This window comes from Eptatretus burgeri, chromosome 12, assembly GCF_056783735.1.
Source record: "Eptatretus burgeri isolate ZD-2024b chromosome 12, Ebu_testis_v1, whole genome shotgun sequence".
NCBI classification, from domain to species: Eukaryota; Metazoa; Chordata; class Myxini; order Myxiniformes; family Myxinidae; genus Eptatretus; species Eptatretus burgeri.
Window position 1 is genome coordinate 67,427,690 of NC_140972.1, and position 18,633 is coordinate 67,446,322.

The 18,633-nt window shown below is 44.6% G+C and overlaps 1 protein-coding gene across 13 annotated transcripts in view; it reads left to right on the top strand.

Moving 5' to 3' along the window:
* ATP13A3 (ATPase 13A3) overlaps positions 1-18,633 on the top strand; it is a 245,618-nt gene that overhangs the window by 141,443 nt on the left and 85,542 nt on the right. For all 13 annotated transcript variants that reach the window (XR_015049870.1, XR_015049869.1, XR_015049868.1 and 10 more), the window contains 8 exons: positions 797-939; positions 1,133-1,258; positions 13,784-13,863; positions 14,129-14,171; positions 14,392-14,501; positions 15,051-15,147; positions 15,370-15,442; positions 17,104-17,281. Coding sequence is in view for 10 of the 13 variants with exons in the window: in XM_085848389.1 (XP_085704515.1) it covers positions 797-939; positions 1,133-1,258; positions 13,784-13,863; positions 14,129-14,171; positions 14,392-14,501; positions 15,051-15,147; positions 15,370-15,442; positions 17,104-17,281 (850 nt within the window). In the remaining 3 variants the exon portion in view is untranslated. The remainder of the gene's footprint in view (positions 1-796; positions 940-1,132; positions 1,259-13,783; positions 13,864-14,128; positions 14,172-14,391; positions 14,502-15,050; positions 15,148-15,369; positions 15,443-17,103; positions 17,282-18,633) is intronic.

Genomic DNA, 18,633 nt, shown 5'->3' on the forward strand with positions numbered 1-18,633 from the left:
GCTGTGTCACGAAACTTCTGTGGAATTAATGAATTTGCTCGCTCTAACGATTTTTCAAACCTCAATATCTCTATAAATACTTGACCAATTTTCATTCTGAAAGTTGCATTATAATGAGTGAAGAATAATCTACAGGATTATCATAATCTCCGAGAGCTTACCCTATTTTTTCGTTTTTTTCTACAACCGGAAGTGAAATGCCCCCAGAGAGTGGACGGACCGGAAAACCACGTATTGCACTTACTGGTGATTCTGATGTGTTAATCCGGGTACAAAATGAACAATACATATTTATGAATTATGTCATTAGTAGTATTATCCTAGTGTATCTATGTGAACTATTTCAATCTAAACAGTTAGTTTGGACTGTTTCGCGGTTACCTGAACTGAACATTGAGAACTTGTGGTATTATAGAGATGACCATCACCCCCACACGGGGGTAATTTTTTTTTTCATTTGATTATGAACCTTCAGGTGGTGCTACAGAGAGCTCGTCACCAAGATAATTTAGCTAAAAATATTGGTGGCAATTCACACCCCTAGCTTTGGTGTACTTCTTCCTTTCTCTTCTATCCAGTCCATCCTGACCGTTTTTGTCATTTCGTGCTCATGGAAGAGTTTGTACAAGTCCCTTATCAGGCATGGACTGTAGGAGGCACTGCACAGTAATTTGAATTTCAAGAATTTTGCTGCTCAACAGGCATCAACCCAGTAAATCCGAGCATCATGAGCTATGTATTCAGATGGCAATGCCAAGCAGGCCAAATTGCTCTGTGTTTGTGTTGCTCTGGGCAGGTGATAACATCTTGACGGCGATATCTGTTGCACGAAACTGTGGAATGGTGGCAGCATGCAGTCAAGTCATCGTTGTTGACGCAAACTTTCCACACAATGGACGACCAGCTTCCATCTGCTGGAATCTTGCTGACGATGCCTCTGTATGTACATTGTGCATGGATGTTTGTAAAATCTCTTCACAATGGTTGAATGCTCTCAGGTCAAAGTTCAAATGCTTTCAACCATCCTTGTTCCTTGATGCAATGTATAAATTGCTTTGTTATCTACTTTTGCAGTTTATTAATTTTTATTTATTATCCTTTTGTGAGGTTGCTCTTTTGCAATGTTCTGCAGCCTTTACCAGATGGAGGCGTGCTGGGAGAATGCTCAAAGACGTCCGACTTGCAGCCGTACCATTTCGCTGTTTGTGGTCGCTCCTACAGCGTACTCACCGAACACTTTCCTGACATATTGCCCAAGGTCTGATGTTAGATTAACACAGTTCTTCCCCTAACTTTTGCATATAATGTTGTGGGGGTGCACAATGATGCCCTGCTTGTGGTCCCAAATGTTAATAGATTTCCCCCTGTATCTTGAGATTTTTTTGTTTATCATGAATTTTTATGCCTCTGCTGATTGAAGTCGCTGGAGGCATTATGTTTCCGGGTTTAATGTCTGTCCGTCCATCATAGATTTTCGTTTCCGCGATAACTTGAGAATGGCTGAAGGGATCTAAATCAAATGCAGTACAAGAATGTATAATGCAACGATTAGCTCATTCAGTTATGGGGTCAAGAGGTTAAAGTTCATGTCAGGTAAGAATGTGATACTTGAGAACAGCTGAAGGGATTTAAATCAATCTTGGTATAAGTATATATAATCTATATATTAATACTGAAGGACCAATTTTGTGCTCCTCCTTGCGGCCGCGTCACGTTTTTCTCGGTACTGTGACCTGGACTGAAAGAAACATGGTACCTGTAAGAGTGCATCGCACATTGTGGCAATTGTCAAACTTCAACTCTGAAGCAGAATAAACACTTTTCGTTTTGCATTCGTTGACATGGCAACGTGTGACGTCATCGCTGAGAGGCATCAGGACGTCATGACATCATCGGTTATTCGCTGACGCCATTACATCCGTTGTCAGAAAATTTCTGCTGAGAGGTGTAATTACTAATTCCACTCCTCGAAAACAGCGTCTGCAATGTAAAATCCTCTTCTGCACATGGTGACTACCTCAGAATGTGAATTTGACACAAAAAATGAAACAAGAAACATTGTACAGTAGACACCGCTTTATAAATCTGCCATGGGACCACGCCGTTTGGATTTATTAACCGGCAGGATTTATTAAGCGGAGAACCTATTTTCAGCCACCTACTGGATAGATAAGACAAAAAGCGAATGTCGTTAAAGACTGCTTTATGCTACAAAAACATTGATTTATCAAACAGTGACAAGGGGATTGTTCAAAAGAATCTCTCCAAGGTCGCTTGCTTGGGAGGGAAGGTTTTGCGCAAATGTTCCTTTATTGAAACCGTCACGTGACGGAAATCGGGATGGGCAAAGCCTGAGAGCTGCAGTCCCCTGTCCAATTTGGCGAGTGCCATCCGCATCTCTGCCGCTGTTGGCATCGGCTTGGGTTCGTCGTTGCTTTCTTCCCTTGGCTATTGGGATTCGGGTCGGAGGGATTCGAGCGGCGGTGGTATTCGAAGTCCGTCACCAGTTGCTGTTGTTGTTGGTTTTTTTTTCACTCTGCGGCAGCGCATACTATCAAGCTTAGGTTGAGACCTCGCACGTACCAAGCAGGTGGATTTATTAAACATCGGATTTCTCGATGTAAAATTCCGTTCCAACTCATTTTGGTCACAATCAGCGGCTGGATTTTATAACCGTGGATTTATAAAGTGGCGTCTACTGTATCTTCTATCTTCTATCTATCTATCTATATATTAATACTGAAGGACCAATTTTGTGCTCCTCCTAGTGGTCGCGTCACATTTTTCTCAGTACTGTGACCTGGACTGAAAGAAACTTCGTACCTGTAAGAGTGCATCGCGCATAGTGGCAAGAGTCAACTTTCAACTCTGAAGCAGAATAAACACTTTTCGTTGAGATGGGGGTGAGGAGTGAAGAGGCGGGGGGCAAGGTAAGCAAATTTTTGGGCGGAGGTAAGCAAATTGAAAGCGGGAGACGGGGAAATGAGGCGGGGGCTGGGTTGAATGAGGCGGAGTTGAGTGTGAGGGGGTGGACAGGGGAGTGGGGGCCCGGGGGAAAGTGGGGTGGGGAATCAAAAGACGGGGGGGCGGGGAGTGAAGAGGCGGGGCTGGGGTAATTACATTTTTGGGCGGGGGTAAGCAAATTGAATGGGGCAGGGGCGGGGGGGGAATGGGCAGGGGCGGGGGATGAGTCGGCGGGGCCAAGCACACCCTGTCCAGTCCATGTCCCTCGAGTGTTTGTGAGCTGGTGAGGGTGGTTGAATGAACGGAATCCGTCTGTGACGGGGTTTCAGCTAGCGATGTAATAATGTGGGTGGAGGCATATCAATCGAAGAGTGTTATAGTTCTAAATGAAACAGCTCTTTTATTGTGATACTTTTGCACATTGGGAGCATTATTTATTACAATATAGCGTGTGCGTGTGCATGCATTCGAGATTGAACCCATCACTGTGATGGGTACCAGGAAGCAAGTGCCATACCAGTTATTGCTGCATGCATCCTGACGCATATTAACCTCTCTGTGGTACACAAAACAGTTCTAGGAGCAGCCAGGAACAATTTAAATTAATAATATTGTTGTGGATTTGGAAAACTATTGCACACAGACATCCAGGTTCCTATAGATCAGTTATATCGGTAAGTATGTGATATATAGATAGCTTCCTTTCCCTTATCTAGTGGGTGGTTAAATGTTCATGTGCTGTGAAGTTATTTTAATAGTCAGGTTTTTCATTTCGTTATTTTTACACCACCAACAACTACAACAGTGCTAGCATCGTTGTACCTTCATCTCGCTTCTTGCCACCAACGCTATCACTCACGTGCATGTCAGCGCGGCCGTGGGCAGAAGCCATGCAGAGTACACTTCTTCTGGCTGTTTGGTGGGCGGAGCCCACGCAGAACCATGTTGCTCAACTTCCTGTTGGAGGGCGGTCCTTTGGAAGAAGGCAGAGTTCGGGGAGGAGCCGCGCAGCGGCCCTCGACCAATCAATGTGCAGCGGGGAGGGCGGAGACCCCCCCCCCCGCGCGCGGGGGACGAGGAAATAAGAGCGCAGATGGCTGGTCGAGAGAGAGGCGGAGAGAGATTTTCGGGAGGAGATTTTCGGAGGAGAGATTTTGCCACATTCCTGGTCCTCGTCCGCCTCTGCCGCCGCCTCCTCCGAATGATCATGTGCTTGGGCGATCACCTCGACTCACCTCAACTGGGTTCGGCTGCGCAGTCCGTCCTTGGCTCACCGGCGCTCCAGGAAGGAGTGGACGCCAGCCGCGCACTCATGGCCAGGTAGCCAGCTACCCTGATCTTCAGCCTGACTGTCCTCCATGCTGGAGATCCAAATAAAGACCAATTGGTCCGAGAGTGTGTGTGTGTGTGTGTGTGTGTGTGTGTGTGTGTGTGTGTGTGTGTGTGTGTGTGTGTGTGTGTGTGTGTGTGTGTGTGTGTGTGTGTGTGTGTGCGTGTGTGCGTGCGTGCGTGCGTGCGTGCGTGCGTGCGTGCGTGCGCGTGTGCGCGTCTGTGTCCGTGGGCCCGTCTGGTAAGTAGTGAACTGTTAAGTGCTTTTGCTGGATATATTTGTATTTTCATTTCTATTATTCGGTTTAGCTCTGCCTTAAGGCACTGTCACACCTTGACGATTTAGCCAGCATATGCCGTCTTCTGAAAAATTTGTCTAAAACGCTGGCACTTGTCGAATACATTATGGGTAAGTTTTGTATATGTTAAGAGTACGCTGAAAAACACTGCCATACGTCGTAGTACGTTGGCTTTCATCGTTGTACTTTGCGGTTGTTCTCAAATTTTAGCATGCTTGAAATTTTACGACGTATGCCAGCGTATGACTCACACGTTCCGCATATGCTTGCCATAAGTTGTAGGCACGTTATGCGATCGTTGACACACGTCGACACACGTTACTTGTTAGTTACTCATAAGTCGAAACACATTGAGATAATGATTAGCGTACCCAAAACTTATTTATAACCTATGAGTAACATGTTGTCGGCATGTTACACGATCGTTGACACACGTTGAGGCACGTTATGCGATCGTTGACACACGTCGAGGCACGTTTCTTGTAAGTTACTCATCAGTCGAAACACGTCTAGGTAATGCTTAGCGTACCCAAAACTTATTTCTAACCGATGAGTAACGTGCTTTGAACCGATGTGTAACGTACCTCCAACGCATATTGACGTATGTAGACTTATTTGATTGACGTCTTCTGGACGACCACAGAACTTACTGAACGTGTTTCTAATTTACAGCTACCGTATAATGGTGTATTGACACCGTTTAAAAAAAAACAAATAAAAAAAACAATAACTTCCGATATTTCGTCACGTGCCGTTACGTCACGTCCGATTTCCTCTTCAGTTTGCTCATGTCTTATTCTTAGTTCCTCCTCTGTGAATATTTTCTGTTTGAGGATATTGTCACGTCGACGTCGAAACTTAAAAGCAAACGTCCGAATATATTTTAAAATTCGTGATAGACTAAAAAAAAACAACAGCAACTTCAGATATTTCGTCACGTGCCTTCACGGAGCCAAGGAGAAAAAAAGAAAATGTGCCTTGACGGAGAAAATAAGTTTCGGGTATGCTAAACATTACTTTGACGTGTTTCGACTTATGAATAACTTACAAGGAACTTGTGTCAACGATTGCATATCGTGCCTACAACTTATTCCCAGCGTAGCGGAATCTGTGAGCCATATGGCGAGTACGTCGTAAAATTTTCAGCATGCTTGAAATTTCACGATGTACGAGAGGTACCACGAAATATGACAGCATACTTCATCGTTTTTCAGCGTGTTCTTAACGTATACACAACTTACCCATAACGTATTCGACGTGTGCCACCTTGGTTCGGCAAATTTTCATCGGTTGGCATACGCTGGCTAAATTGTCAAGGTGTGACTGCGTGGATGACACTTTCAATTCTCAGGCGGTTATGATTTAAATTGGCGTGTGGCAGCTTTTTAACACGCTACACCACGAGTTCGTTGGCGATACGTGCAGCGCGCTATGCCTAAGTTAAACTATTGTTGGGCATAGGTTGTGAACGCCGACAACAGGCTAAGCATTCGTTGGTATAAGTTATCTATAAGACAACAAAACGTTTTGTGCCCGTTTCTAGTATGTTATGCATATGACCAACACGTTATGAATACGACCAAAACTTTTTTTAAAACATCAAAATTTCAGCATACGCCAACGTTTTACATACATTTTTGTAGGTTGCCATTGCTGGCTAAATCATCAAGGTGTGACAGCGCCTTTACATGCTTCCCTCATTCCCCACCTATTGTATAAATAAACTCCCATTTGTTCAATGTTTTCAGCTCAGTCTCGTCCATTCTTTCATTGGTTCGACATGATGCGTGATTGAGAATTAGTACGGCTGAACGGGCCGTAAATTGTCATTTGGTCCGGCGCGACTTTGGTAAATCCGCTCGGTTACGCCGGATCCGAGTCGGCGATCCGACTCGATTCAGACAAAGTCGGCCGAGGATGAATTTCCCCGGTAGTTGGACCACGTGGGTATTTAGGTAAATTGAAATTGCCAATCGACCCTACCCCACGTGGTCGACCTCATTGGCGAACTTCGGTCCGATAGAGCACCTGTCGGCTCCGGAGTTATCCGGGGCGACGACCTATACATTCCGGGCGATTCGTCGGGCCGGCTTGCAGCTCCATCTAGCGGTCGTGCTTGCGGCTGACGTCCGGCCCCGCAACATTTGGTGTTCAGGTGCGTAATTCGAGCCCCTCCGTCTCCACAGAGAAATTAACGGATTCGGATCAAGGGTATACGGAGCGACCCCCCCCCCCGTTTCCACCAAATTACGAGCTATTAAATTTTATTCCCAGTACGCAACATGTCTAGCCAAGACGGGCTGAGACAGGTGGGTCGTGGTAGTGTAGTGTAAATAGAATCCATGGTTCAGGAAACCACCGCCATGCAAGTTGACCATCTCGCACAACCGGACCCAGAGGTCGTGATGGGCGCAGTGGGAGCAGCGGCGCAGGAGCGCCCCCTCCAGCAAGCTTTCCTCCCGGTCCCTAGCGAATCGACTGCCACAGGGTCGTTCGACATGAGACAAATGTTCGAGGCGTTGATGGGAAAAATGGAAGTGAACAGGCAAGAAATGAACGACGAGATGGATGCAAACACGCAGGCACTAAAGGGTGATTTACAAGCCACAAATGGAAAAATTGATGCAGGTGTGCAAACACTACGGGGTGAAATGCAGAGCATGGGGTTAGGCCTGCAGACAAGCTTGGACGGGATGAAAGGAATAATGGCGGTTGCGAGTTACGAAACGCGGACAATGTAGCGCAAGATGGCGGTGCCACGTGACAGAGGGACCGAACCGACGAGAGGGAGTGTTACGGCTGTCCGGCCCACGATGGAGACGGGTGAGGTCGGGACGAGAGACGCCGTCACGATAATTAGGGAGACGTGTAGGACGAGACACGTGGAGGTGACAGAAAAATTCACGGTGACGGAGACGTGGATAATAAAATAAATAAAGGAAGAAACTAATAAACACGAGGAGACGACGAAGGAGACAAAAGGGGTGACGCAGACATGAATAATGAAAGACGACGAAAAGAACAGAGACGCGGGAGATAGAAAAGGTAGAGGAGGAACTACACGATACAATGGAGCACACACGGGAGTAATAGGGAACAATGGGGGTGAGCTTGGGGAATGTGTTGGGACCCGATGCAAGCAGCAGGATAGCCTCTTTCAGGAACGTTGGGAGGAAATATGCTCCCTTGAAGCAGGTTGCGACGAGGTGAGTCCAGTCGTGCCGAACGAGGTGGAGCGGATGAGTGCTGTTAATGGGTACACGTGCAGCTTGGGGGGTATGGAGGCCCCAGGAGTGCTTGTGGTAGTGCGAATCCCCAGCGCGATTGTCCCGGTGTGTGTGGTAAAGAGTGTGAGTGGTAAAGGGAGTATAGTGTGAGTGTCATGGCGAGCGTGGAAATGGACAGACGGGTCCAGACGGAAGACGGGTGTGGCGAGCCTTCTGCGCCGTGTAGGGTTCATTTCATTACCGCGCCGGGTTCACGGGACATCACAAACGGGGCCCGTTCGGCATTTCACGAACGGCTCTCGCGCGCTCGTCTTCGTGGAGGGATTCCGGCGCGGGAACGTCCCGCGTATCGGAAAAGACCGTCGCGCGGACGGTTAAAATGGTGGCGAGAGTTGAGTGAATTTGGAACGCGAGGGTTCCCATGTGCATGCGGGCACGTGTCTGGGGCATAAGGTGCTGCATACCGGTGTTCTGTTCGCGGAACACGCGGAGCGCGTTTCCGGGACGTTCCGCGCGTGCCAACCTGCGTGGCAACCCGCGCAGGCTTGGTGTGCGAGTGACGTCACCGGGAATCTCGCGGCACGAATGCCGGAGAAATAGCGCACGTCGTCCCGCATGGGGAATTCCCCGCAAGCGAGCGCTTGATGGGATGTGCAGGGTGATGTCATGGCTGCACATATCGCCCATTGGAAGGGACATTAGCATTGCGAATCTATATATATAAATAAATATATATATATATATATATATATATATATATATATATATATATATATATATATATATATATATATATATAATACACACACATATATATATATATATATATATATATATATATATATATATATATATATATATATATATATATAGACTACACCCCCGTTCAAATTTTTCACCTTTTGTTGCTTGTTGCCTTGAAGCCAAGCTTTTCCTGGACAGTTCATTCTGATGCTCAAACATGGCTATGGTGTTGGATCATTTACCTCAGGGATCCACCTTTTTCCATTGACGTTCGACACCCACTTTTTTCCATAGACATTTGACATCCACCTTTTTCCATCGATGTTTGACACCCCATTCAGCAGCTCTATGGATGATAACTGGCTCTTATTCGTAGCAGGCTGAACAAAGAGGTGATAACCCGTTGACGTTTTGTGAGCGCTTCATGTTTTCAATCAGTTGTTCCAGCAAATGGCTGCTTTCTGGCGTTCATCCAGCACCCCCAACATGGTGTCCTAAGCCAGGCCTGTGTTAATTGGGAGTTGCATCTCGTTTGGTCAGGAGAGAATGACCGCGAGAATGGATGGTTGGAGGTCACGTGCAGCGATGCGCCAACAAGCAAGCTGGATTTGGCTGGTCTGCTTGAGGCTCCGCCCACACTGGTCACCTGTAAAAGGACAGCAGGACTGCCCTGTTGGCAGTTGCTGGGAGATCCTGATCACGGTTGCTGTGAGATGCTGCTGACGGTTAGTGACAGCTCCTGACGGTTGGGGACAGCAGCAACGGCAGTTGAACTTTTCCTGCTGGTTCTGCTCTTGGCGTACCTGGTTCTTGGCGGTGACAACGTGACGTCGATTAGTGTTCGAGCTTGTTTGCGGGTGGGTACACGGCAAGGCAGGGCGCAAGCAGCGGAAATGAGCCAAGCTGTGGAGAACTCATTTGGAGAGGTCGTCCAAGGCCCGCTCACACATTTTGGGTTATTTCAGTTGACGCACGATGACTTATCCTTTGGTAAGCCAAGACCGGATTTCTTTTTCCCCCTGAATAGTCTGATGGGTACTGCGTCTCGTGTTTAATTGTTAAGTAAGGCATAGTGATAAGCATCTGCTCATTGTCCATTTTTCCAGAAATGCTTGTTGAATTCTTTATTTGTTTGGAATTATTTTGTTGATTGAACATTTGATTGATTTGAATTTATCCATTTAAACAACAAGGAAATAAATAAGTCCTTCAGTTTATTTATTTTTCTTCATAATAAATTCCTTGTTGACATTTCAACCTGTCCGTGATTTTCATTTCCTTCCATTGATCGAGCATTGTCCGAACCGAGATAGACTGGGAGATTATATTTCCCAAACTAATTAACCTGTCATAGTTGGTGTGCACCAGCGGTAAACGCTCGGCCGAATTACTTAAGATCTCATCAAGATAAGATTGGTGCATCGCTGAGGGCGTGTTCGCCGGTCTGGAGGCCACGTGACCTCTACATGATAGATATAGATATAGATATACAAGTATGTATTTGTAAGATTGGGGCGGTTGGGATTACACATTTTTAAAGAAGGCACTTCAACCAAAAGTAAAAATCTCGATCAACTCCACTAATTTGAGCAAAAAAGTGAGAGTAGACCTGGTCTCAGGCTGGGGCTTGGGAGGAGGAATGCCAATCTGCGCGCAGGCCCTGCTCAATGATGCACACATTCTCGAAGCTTCCAGGCCGGCCTTAGGAAAGAGCAAACCCAGGAGCATTTGCTCGTGGCTCTTTTCAGCGGTCATTAGAGGCTGTCTTTTGCAACTGTCATTTACACCTGTCTTTCAACGGTCATGGAGACTCTAACGGTCATTTGCGGACACTGTGAGGCACGACGTCATCGGGCGCCAGACAGTTCCCTGAGGTCACGCTGCTGGTTATTAGCACTTTCACTCCTTTGGTTTTTGCCTCATGAGCAAGAAGCTGAGGCTGTGAGGGGGTGGGCGGAGCCTCGGACCAAAACCAAGCTGCCCTACAGACACACCTGGTGGGATCTCACACTTAGGCTATCTATCCCCTCACACATCTTTTCTGGTGCACCTTTCTCGGTTTCCCTTTTCAAATACACTCACGGTACACACACACACACACACACACACACACACACACACACACACACACACACACACACACACACACACACACACACACACACACACACACACACACACACACATACACATACACATACACATACACATACACATACACATACACATACACATACACATACACATACACATACACATACACATACACATACACATACACATACACATACACATACACACACGTCACTCTTCTCAACTCACTCTCGACACCTTGGTCTTTCTTCCCACTTGTCTCCCTCAGTGTTGAATATCGGTTGTGAATGCTTGTATTGGGCCCATGTACTGTGTTAGTGGTAGGTAAGGCGCTTGTTAAGTTTGCTCTGTGTCTCTTCTATTTCTCTGATCTCATTGCTGTACAAATTGCTTGGCCCTCATTTCTCCCTGTGCCATTAAAATCCTTGTTCCCTCTCCCTCTTTTTCCTGCTCCTCACTTGTGTAACTAAACCTGTTCTTTTTTAATCTACTTCTGATCTCTCCATGTCAGTCTTTTCCACCATTGGTCTCACACTATCCGCATGTAGATAGTTTGGGAGGTAGAGATTCACGACGGTTCAGTTTGCAAAGTCCGGCGTGTGCTCGCCGTACAGCTTGGCCGTATTCAAGATTACCAGATAAGGTAAGTAGCACATTTGCCGAGGCTGCATTCCCTGGTCGGGAGGCCACGGGACTCCCAGTTAAACATGGTAGTTAAGGCCCGGTCACACCTTGACGTTTTAGCCAGCGATGGCAACGTATTAAAATGTATGTAAAACGCTGGCTTACGTTGAACTTTTGATGTTTTTTTTTTTAAGATTCGGACGTATTCATAGCGACTTGGTCTTATGTATAACGCATTGGTAACGGACACAGAACGTTTCGTTGTGTTATAGATAACTTATACCAACGAATGCTGAACCTGTTGTCGGCCTACACAACCGATGCCCAACGATAGTCTAACTTAGGCATAGCGCGTTGCACGCATCGCCGACGATGTCGTGACGTAGCCTATTAAAAGGCTGACGCACAACGATTCGAATCATAACTGCCGTAGAAATGGAAGTGACAACATCGCGGTCACACCTTGGCGATCTTGCCAGCGTATGCCGACCTAAGAAAAATGTGTCTAAAACGTTGGGGCACGTCAAATACGGTATGAGTAAGTTTGGTATACGTGAGTAGAACGCTAAAGTACGCTATCATATGTCGTAGTAAGTAGAGTACGTCAAGAAATTTTAAACATGTTCAAAATTTTACGACGTACTCGGCGTATGACACACGTTCCGCATGCGATGGGGATAAGTTTTACACACGATATGTGGACGCTTACACAGTCCACAAACGCTACTTATAAGCTACTCATAAGTCGAAACACGTCGCGGTAATGTCTTTTTTACGCGAAACTTATTTCTAACTTATGTTTGACGTGCTTTGAACCAATTCTTTACGTAGTCCCAACACACATCGACGTATGTGGACATATTCCAATGACGTCTTCCGGTCGACAAAAAAAAAAAAATAACGTGTTTCTAGCTTACAACTGCCATATAAAGACGTGTTCCCAGCGGTTTTGGGAATTGGTATATAAAAATGCTGCTCATAAAAGGGGAACCCAACAGTGTTTTCGAGTCTTTTTTGAGTCAATGTCCATGTCAGCAGTAACAGTATTAGTATTAGTATTAGTAGTAGTTTGTTCATGTTGGCAGTAGTAGGTGAGTGTGAGGGGGAGGGTGTGGGTTATGATGGATCGTCCTTGCGTCCGCGTGTCCACGGGTAGGAGACATCTTTTCACCATTGTTTGAACTTCTTCGCGGCTAATTTTTTATGGGGCTTTTTCAACAATGAGCTATAGCTTGTTTTTACGATTTAGGTCTATTAATAAGGGGTTTGACAAATGCACAATGAACTAATAATGTGCATAGAGCGCTTTGATTACTTACAGATACGATATACCAACGAATAATTATAATTATAATTATCGTGAAGCCGGCGTTCACAAACTATGCCCAACGATAGCCTAACTTATCCATATCGTGCAGCAGTTTATCTTTGCCGGTGACGTGGGGTTTGCTATTCATAGGCTGCCACTCAACGATTTAAATGGCTGCATCTCCACTATTGAAAGTAGACGCTTGCGCCCAACAATTGGATTTTTTTGGAACAACAAACCCAACAACAAACCTAAATGAACGATTTAAATTGCTGTCACTCGCCTTTGTTTTTTGACGCTGGGGTTTGGAAATTTGAAGCGTTTCTTCTGAACGTGTTAAAACGCTCAAACTCGACTATTTTAAATAGACGCTGCCGATGGACAATTGGAATCATAGCCAAGCTAGACATCGAAGTGTGAACATCCTCGTCATGCCGAAGAAAAGTTTGAAGAATGCTGCAAATAAGTGTCCTGGCCGTGGCCGTGGACGCTGACGCAAGGACGATCCATTATACCGACGTCTTTCAGCCTATGAGGAACTTAAAAGTAACGTCTGTCGATGTGTGGCAACGATCGCGTAACGTGCCAACAACACGTTAATCATAGGTTAGAAATAAGTTTCGGGTACGCTAAACATTACCTCGGCGTGTCTCAACTTATGATTAACTTACAAGTAGCATGTGTTGCCGTCTGTCAACGATCGCAGACCGTGCATACAACTTGTGGCCAGCGTAGCGGAACGTGTGAGTCATACGCCGACATACGTCGTGAAATTTCAAGCTTGAAAAAATTTGAGGACAACCAAAAAGTACAACGTTTAAAGCCAACGTACAATGACGTATGGCAGTGTTTTTCAGCGTGCTCTCAATGTTATCAAAACTTACCCATAACGTATTCAACGTGTGCCAGCGTTTTAGAAAAAAAATTCAAAAATCGGCATACGTTGGCTAAAACGTCAAGGTGTGACCGGGCCTTTAGATGGACGGACACTGAGCCTCGTGGTCACGCGATTGGCTTTTGTGGTTGCGCCGCAACCCACCATGGGATGGTTATTCGCTTCCGGTGGCCTCAGGTCTTGGTGAGTTAGAGAGAAACCAGGGATTTCCCCCTCGTAGTAGGCTTGAGCCCCGAGACCGCAACAATGTGTTTCTTTTGCATGTATGTTTTTAAAACAAAATTCTTTCTTCCCTCAGATTGCTGTCAGTGGAACTGTATTTGCACGCATGTCCCCTGCTCAGAAAACCCACCTGATTGAAGTTCTTCAAAATGTTGAGTACGTTTTCACAAAGATATAACACTCATCCCCTTTTGCCACGCCGAATAGGCAAATTTATGTTTTCCCAATTTGACAATCAGGTTTAATTACTCATTATGGATTTTCTGGCTGTCCATTTGAGCCAGCGGCATGCTTTTCCCCCCTCAATTAAATGTTGTATGTTGGCTCAGGAGTTGGATTGAAAAAAAAATGAGTGGAGAGGTTATGGATTCAAAAGTTCACCTGAAAACCCCAAACTTATTGTCCTCATTATTGTTCTCAGTTACGTCGTGGGTATGTGCGGAGATGGAGCGAATGATTGCGGAGTGAGTATTTCATTCCGGCTGGATTACATATTGCGTGACTCTGCCTGAGAGCTGGTGGAAATATTACGTGTGTAATGTTCCAGATTTTCCTTTTTGGTAAACGCTTGGTCTTCAGCACTTTCTTGTCGTTTTTTGTTGTTTGGCTCTTGTTGATGTGATTGTTTGATCCAGAAAAGATGCAGAAGTTTCACTCGTCATTTCTATGTTTTCTTTTGTCAAGGCATTGAAACGAGCCCACGGGGGAATCTCCCTTTCTACACTTGAAGCATCAGTCGCTTCTCCTTTTACTTCCTCCTACTCCAGCATCACCTGTGTTCCTACACTGATTCAGTGAGCAAGTGTTATTTTCCTCATGACAAACTTATCTACGCATCATCTGTGATTTAAAAGATTAGGGCTAGTCGTTTATGTAACATTGGTATATATCTTGTATGTTTAATTCTGGTGGGCTGGTAAGTCAAAATCTATCCATGCCAAAAAAAGTTCAAGCTCAAACAAAGCTCTGTGTCCCCATGAGCTCGGTAGCTATCTGAACCAGGCGTTGCTCTTATGAGGTGCTCATTTTTTATAGCAAGTACCTAGATATGCACTGACATGAAATATAGTAATGGTGCCTCCAAACCGGCATGTCTAACAGGGTATTTGTGTCAGAAGAATGTGTTCCTTTAGTTCATAACTAGTTCCTGAATCTGCTAAGTGGATAAGTTGCAGGAACAGTAACATCATGTTGCAAAATTTGAAGTTGAGAATAGACATCGATTTTGAACTGTTGGCTTCACATTGTGACACGTACTTGTGAAATAATTTGTTTGATGAAATGATCGGTTATGATTTGGTATCGCTTATGCATTGCCATCACCTTGGCACTTGTTTGGACAGGGAAGGACGGGCTGCACTCATGACTTCTTTCTGTGTTTTCAAGTTCATGGCGCTTTACTCGATCATACAATTTTCCACCGTTCTACTGCTTTACTCTGTGAGTGTGTTTCTTTACACTCCAACACAGGCAGTTGTAGACTTGGTCTGGGTTGGAAACATGCAAGGTGGTTTGTGGGATTAAATTGTTTTGATTATCAAGTTGGCTGTTTTTATATTTGGGTTTTATCTTTCTATTAATGTGTTACTTGATGTTTGTACTCTGTGTGCTTTTGGAGTTGAACGTTTTGTGTTTTTTTGTGCATTTCTTTATCTTGCACAGATCCACAGCAACTTGGGCGACTTCCAGTTCTTATTCATCGACATGTTTCTTATCTTCTCGCTTGCATTCACAAGTAAGCTAGCACTGCTGTTTTGCAAAACTTGTCAGGCAGTTGAGTCGCTCTTTTAAATGTTTATCATCTTCTGCTAATTTCACTAACTTTTGGCAAAATTTAAATGTATTGGTTGAAAGCGGTGAGAACGTCTCATTAAATTGGTTATACATTGAACTGGTTAAACATTAAGCGGATTAAACTTCCTTTTTTCTGGAAAAAAAATCTCTTAACGGATAATGTTAAATACAAACAAATGATTCCGTGTTATTAACCTCCGCCATCGAAGATGGACGGAGGTTACTGTTTTCACCCCTCTCTGTTTGTTTGTTTGTTTGTGAGCAGTATTACGGAAAAACAACTGGACGGATTTCGCCGAAACTTGGGGGTGAGGGGGGGGGGGTTAGGTATGGTCCAAGGATCATGCCATTAGATTTTGGACGTGGTCCAAAGTCCAATATGGCCGCTATGGCGGCAATTTTGAAAAAATATTTGAATTTTTGTATTTGCATTTCTACATGTTTTAAGTGATTTCCAACCAAAAATAAATAAATTTGTTTGGAGAAAAAAAAAATTAGAAAATTTTTCAACTTTTTTTCAAAAAAATTTCGATTTTATTTGAAAAATATTTGAATTTTTTTTTTTTGCATTTCTACATGTTTTAATTAATTTCCAACCCAAAAAAAATTTGTTAGAGAAAAAAACAGCAATTTTTTTCACCTTTTTCAAAAAAAATTTCGATTTTATTTTTTGGGCATTTCTACATGCACGTCGATCTAGTTTAGTTTATTCAATCGTGGTTCAGTAGAGTCTGATCAGTTTTAACCTGCAATGAATAGGATATCAGGTTCACTTAAGTGACCCAGCAGTATTGGCGGCGGAGGTTTTTTACTCTACCGAGTGCTCCCCCTGTAGGTTATCATGTATTCTAAGTTACAGAGGGGATCAAACTAATCAGACAGCCATTTCCAATAAAGTGAATGAATTGCATTTGCACTGTCTTTTTCCTTTTGAGAGCAAGCAGCTATCGACTCTCGTTCCTCCGTTGGCTTTCTTTTCTCTTCTCTTGGCCATATGCACAGGATTCTTTCTTTTTTCATAAATATCCATTTTTCAAGATCTTTCGAATATATTTGTGAGCATTGTATCATTTATATTTAACAGTTCATATTGAATAACTTTGATATTGTAAGGAAATTATGTTGGTGCCATTAATTTCATCGTCGTCATCGTCGTCGTCATCATCATCACTCTCAAGGAAGTTTGTATTATTCAATGGACTGATGTCGACGTATGTACAGTAATAAAAACCTTTTTCACTTTTTTGTCTGAGGCATGAGGAAAAGCATACAATATTATTGCATATAATGCAATAATATTTGGGAACTGTATACTTTATAGGAATTAAAATGTTGGTATTCAAAAATATTAAACATGTCGAAGTGTTGCTAATTTCGTGAAAGTAGCTTCTCACTATAGTCTTTGAGTAGCTGTACAAGTTTATCCCATAATCTTATCTTTCAGATGTAGAGCTTACTAGTTACATCAAAATGTGTTCACTCAGCAGTATTATTGTTTTGTTTTTTCTTTCATTGAGACAGTTGCTCTCTTGGAATTGTGCCACTTTGTTCCTCAGCAAGAAAAATACATTGCTAACTATGGCTCGGCTCTGTTTGCAACAGTGTCTCTGGCTGAGGCATGGAAGGAGCTGACCCTAAAACGACCACCTTTTTCACTCACTTCCCCACGACTCATCATGTCACTGCTGCTTCAGGTGGTCATCATGGTTGGCATCCAAGTGGCTGCATTCCTGTGGGTCCGTGTCCAGCCCTGGCATGCCGTTTGGCACCCCAATTTTGAGTACGTGGTGAGAGGATTTTGGAGTAGACCGTTTTTGTTTTGTGTTTTTTAATTACTATTATTGTTGTTATACAAAAGCACAGGCTGAACAACAGAAATATAGTATAACAAAAAATAAAACGTCGTGAATGGAAGTTTTTTGAAAAGCTGAAACAAAATAAAATTAGTAAAACCCCCACACCCCCCTAAAAAAATAAAAACTTTAAAATGGTGTTAATGTGGGATTTTGTTCTTCCCGTGCCAAAGCCAGAATGCTAATGGCGTTTCCCCGCTGGACGGCGAAGCTCAGTCGCTGCTTGAACCAGACCAGTTGCCTTGTTTGTGGAACAACAAAAAAAAAAAAAAAAAACAGTGTGGAACAGAGACATGAAGAGATCTGTGGAAGGGAGAGGGATGGGGGGGGCACACAGGGTAAACAAGATGGACACTGCAGGGACTTTCACAAAGGAGAGCAGGGAATTTGAAGGAGGTGGGTTTGGGGTGGGGTCATGGTGGGAGAAATGATCATGGTTTTGGATGGGAGAAGAGGTGGTGAACAGCTGTTTTGAAGACCTGGAGGAAAGAGTGGGATTGAAGAGAGTGTGGGAGTTTGTTCCAAAGATGGGGAAAAAGAGGCATGAAAGAGAAGGTGAGCAGTGATTCTTGATTTTGGTAGTTTTACCAGAAGGGGATTGCTGGCAGACCTCGAGTGCCCTGCGGAAATAAGGGGGGGAGGGGGGGACATATCTCAGACAGAGCGGGGTGGGGGGGGTCGATGCCAGAGAGGAGATGCTATAAGACAGACAGACCACCAACCTGCCTGCGGTGAGAGAGTGAGAAGCCCAAAGACTCAGCCACATCATGGGAGATACCAATGATTCTATATGCCTTGGTTTCCACAGCGTAAAGCTGAGAAAGGTGAGAGGCGGGAGCCCAGAGGGGAGAGCAGTACTCCATGAAGCTGCGAGCGAAAGTTTTGTTCATGGTCAGGAGCTCAGGTGTGCCAAGGAAGGACTTTGCATGACGGAGGATGCCCAGTCGGCGACTGGCTTTGTCGGCCAGCTTGGAAATGTGGCTTTCCCAGGTAAGATAATGGCAGATCGTGACACCCAGAAGCTTGAAAGAAAGGACTTCTTCCTGAGGATTGTTGAGAAAGTAGATTGGGGGGGGGGGGGGTGGGGTTCCAGATGGTCCTTTCGGAGAGACGTAGTGAGAGATTGAGATTTGTCAGGATTGAAGGCCGACATGTTCCACGTGTTGGACCAGCTTGTGATTTTATCCAGATCTGCAGAGAGTGAAGAGGCTGCTGCTTGCTGATCAGAGATCCGACAGATGGTACGGCAGAGGGTGGAGTCTTCAGCAAAGAGATAAAG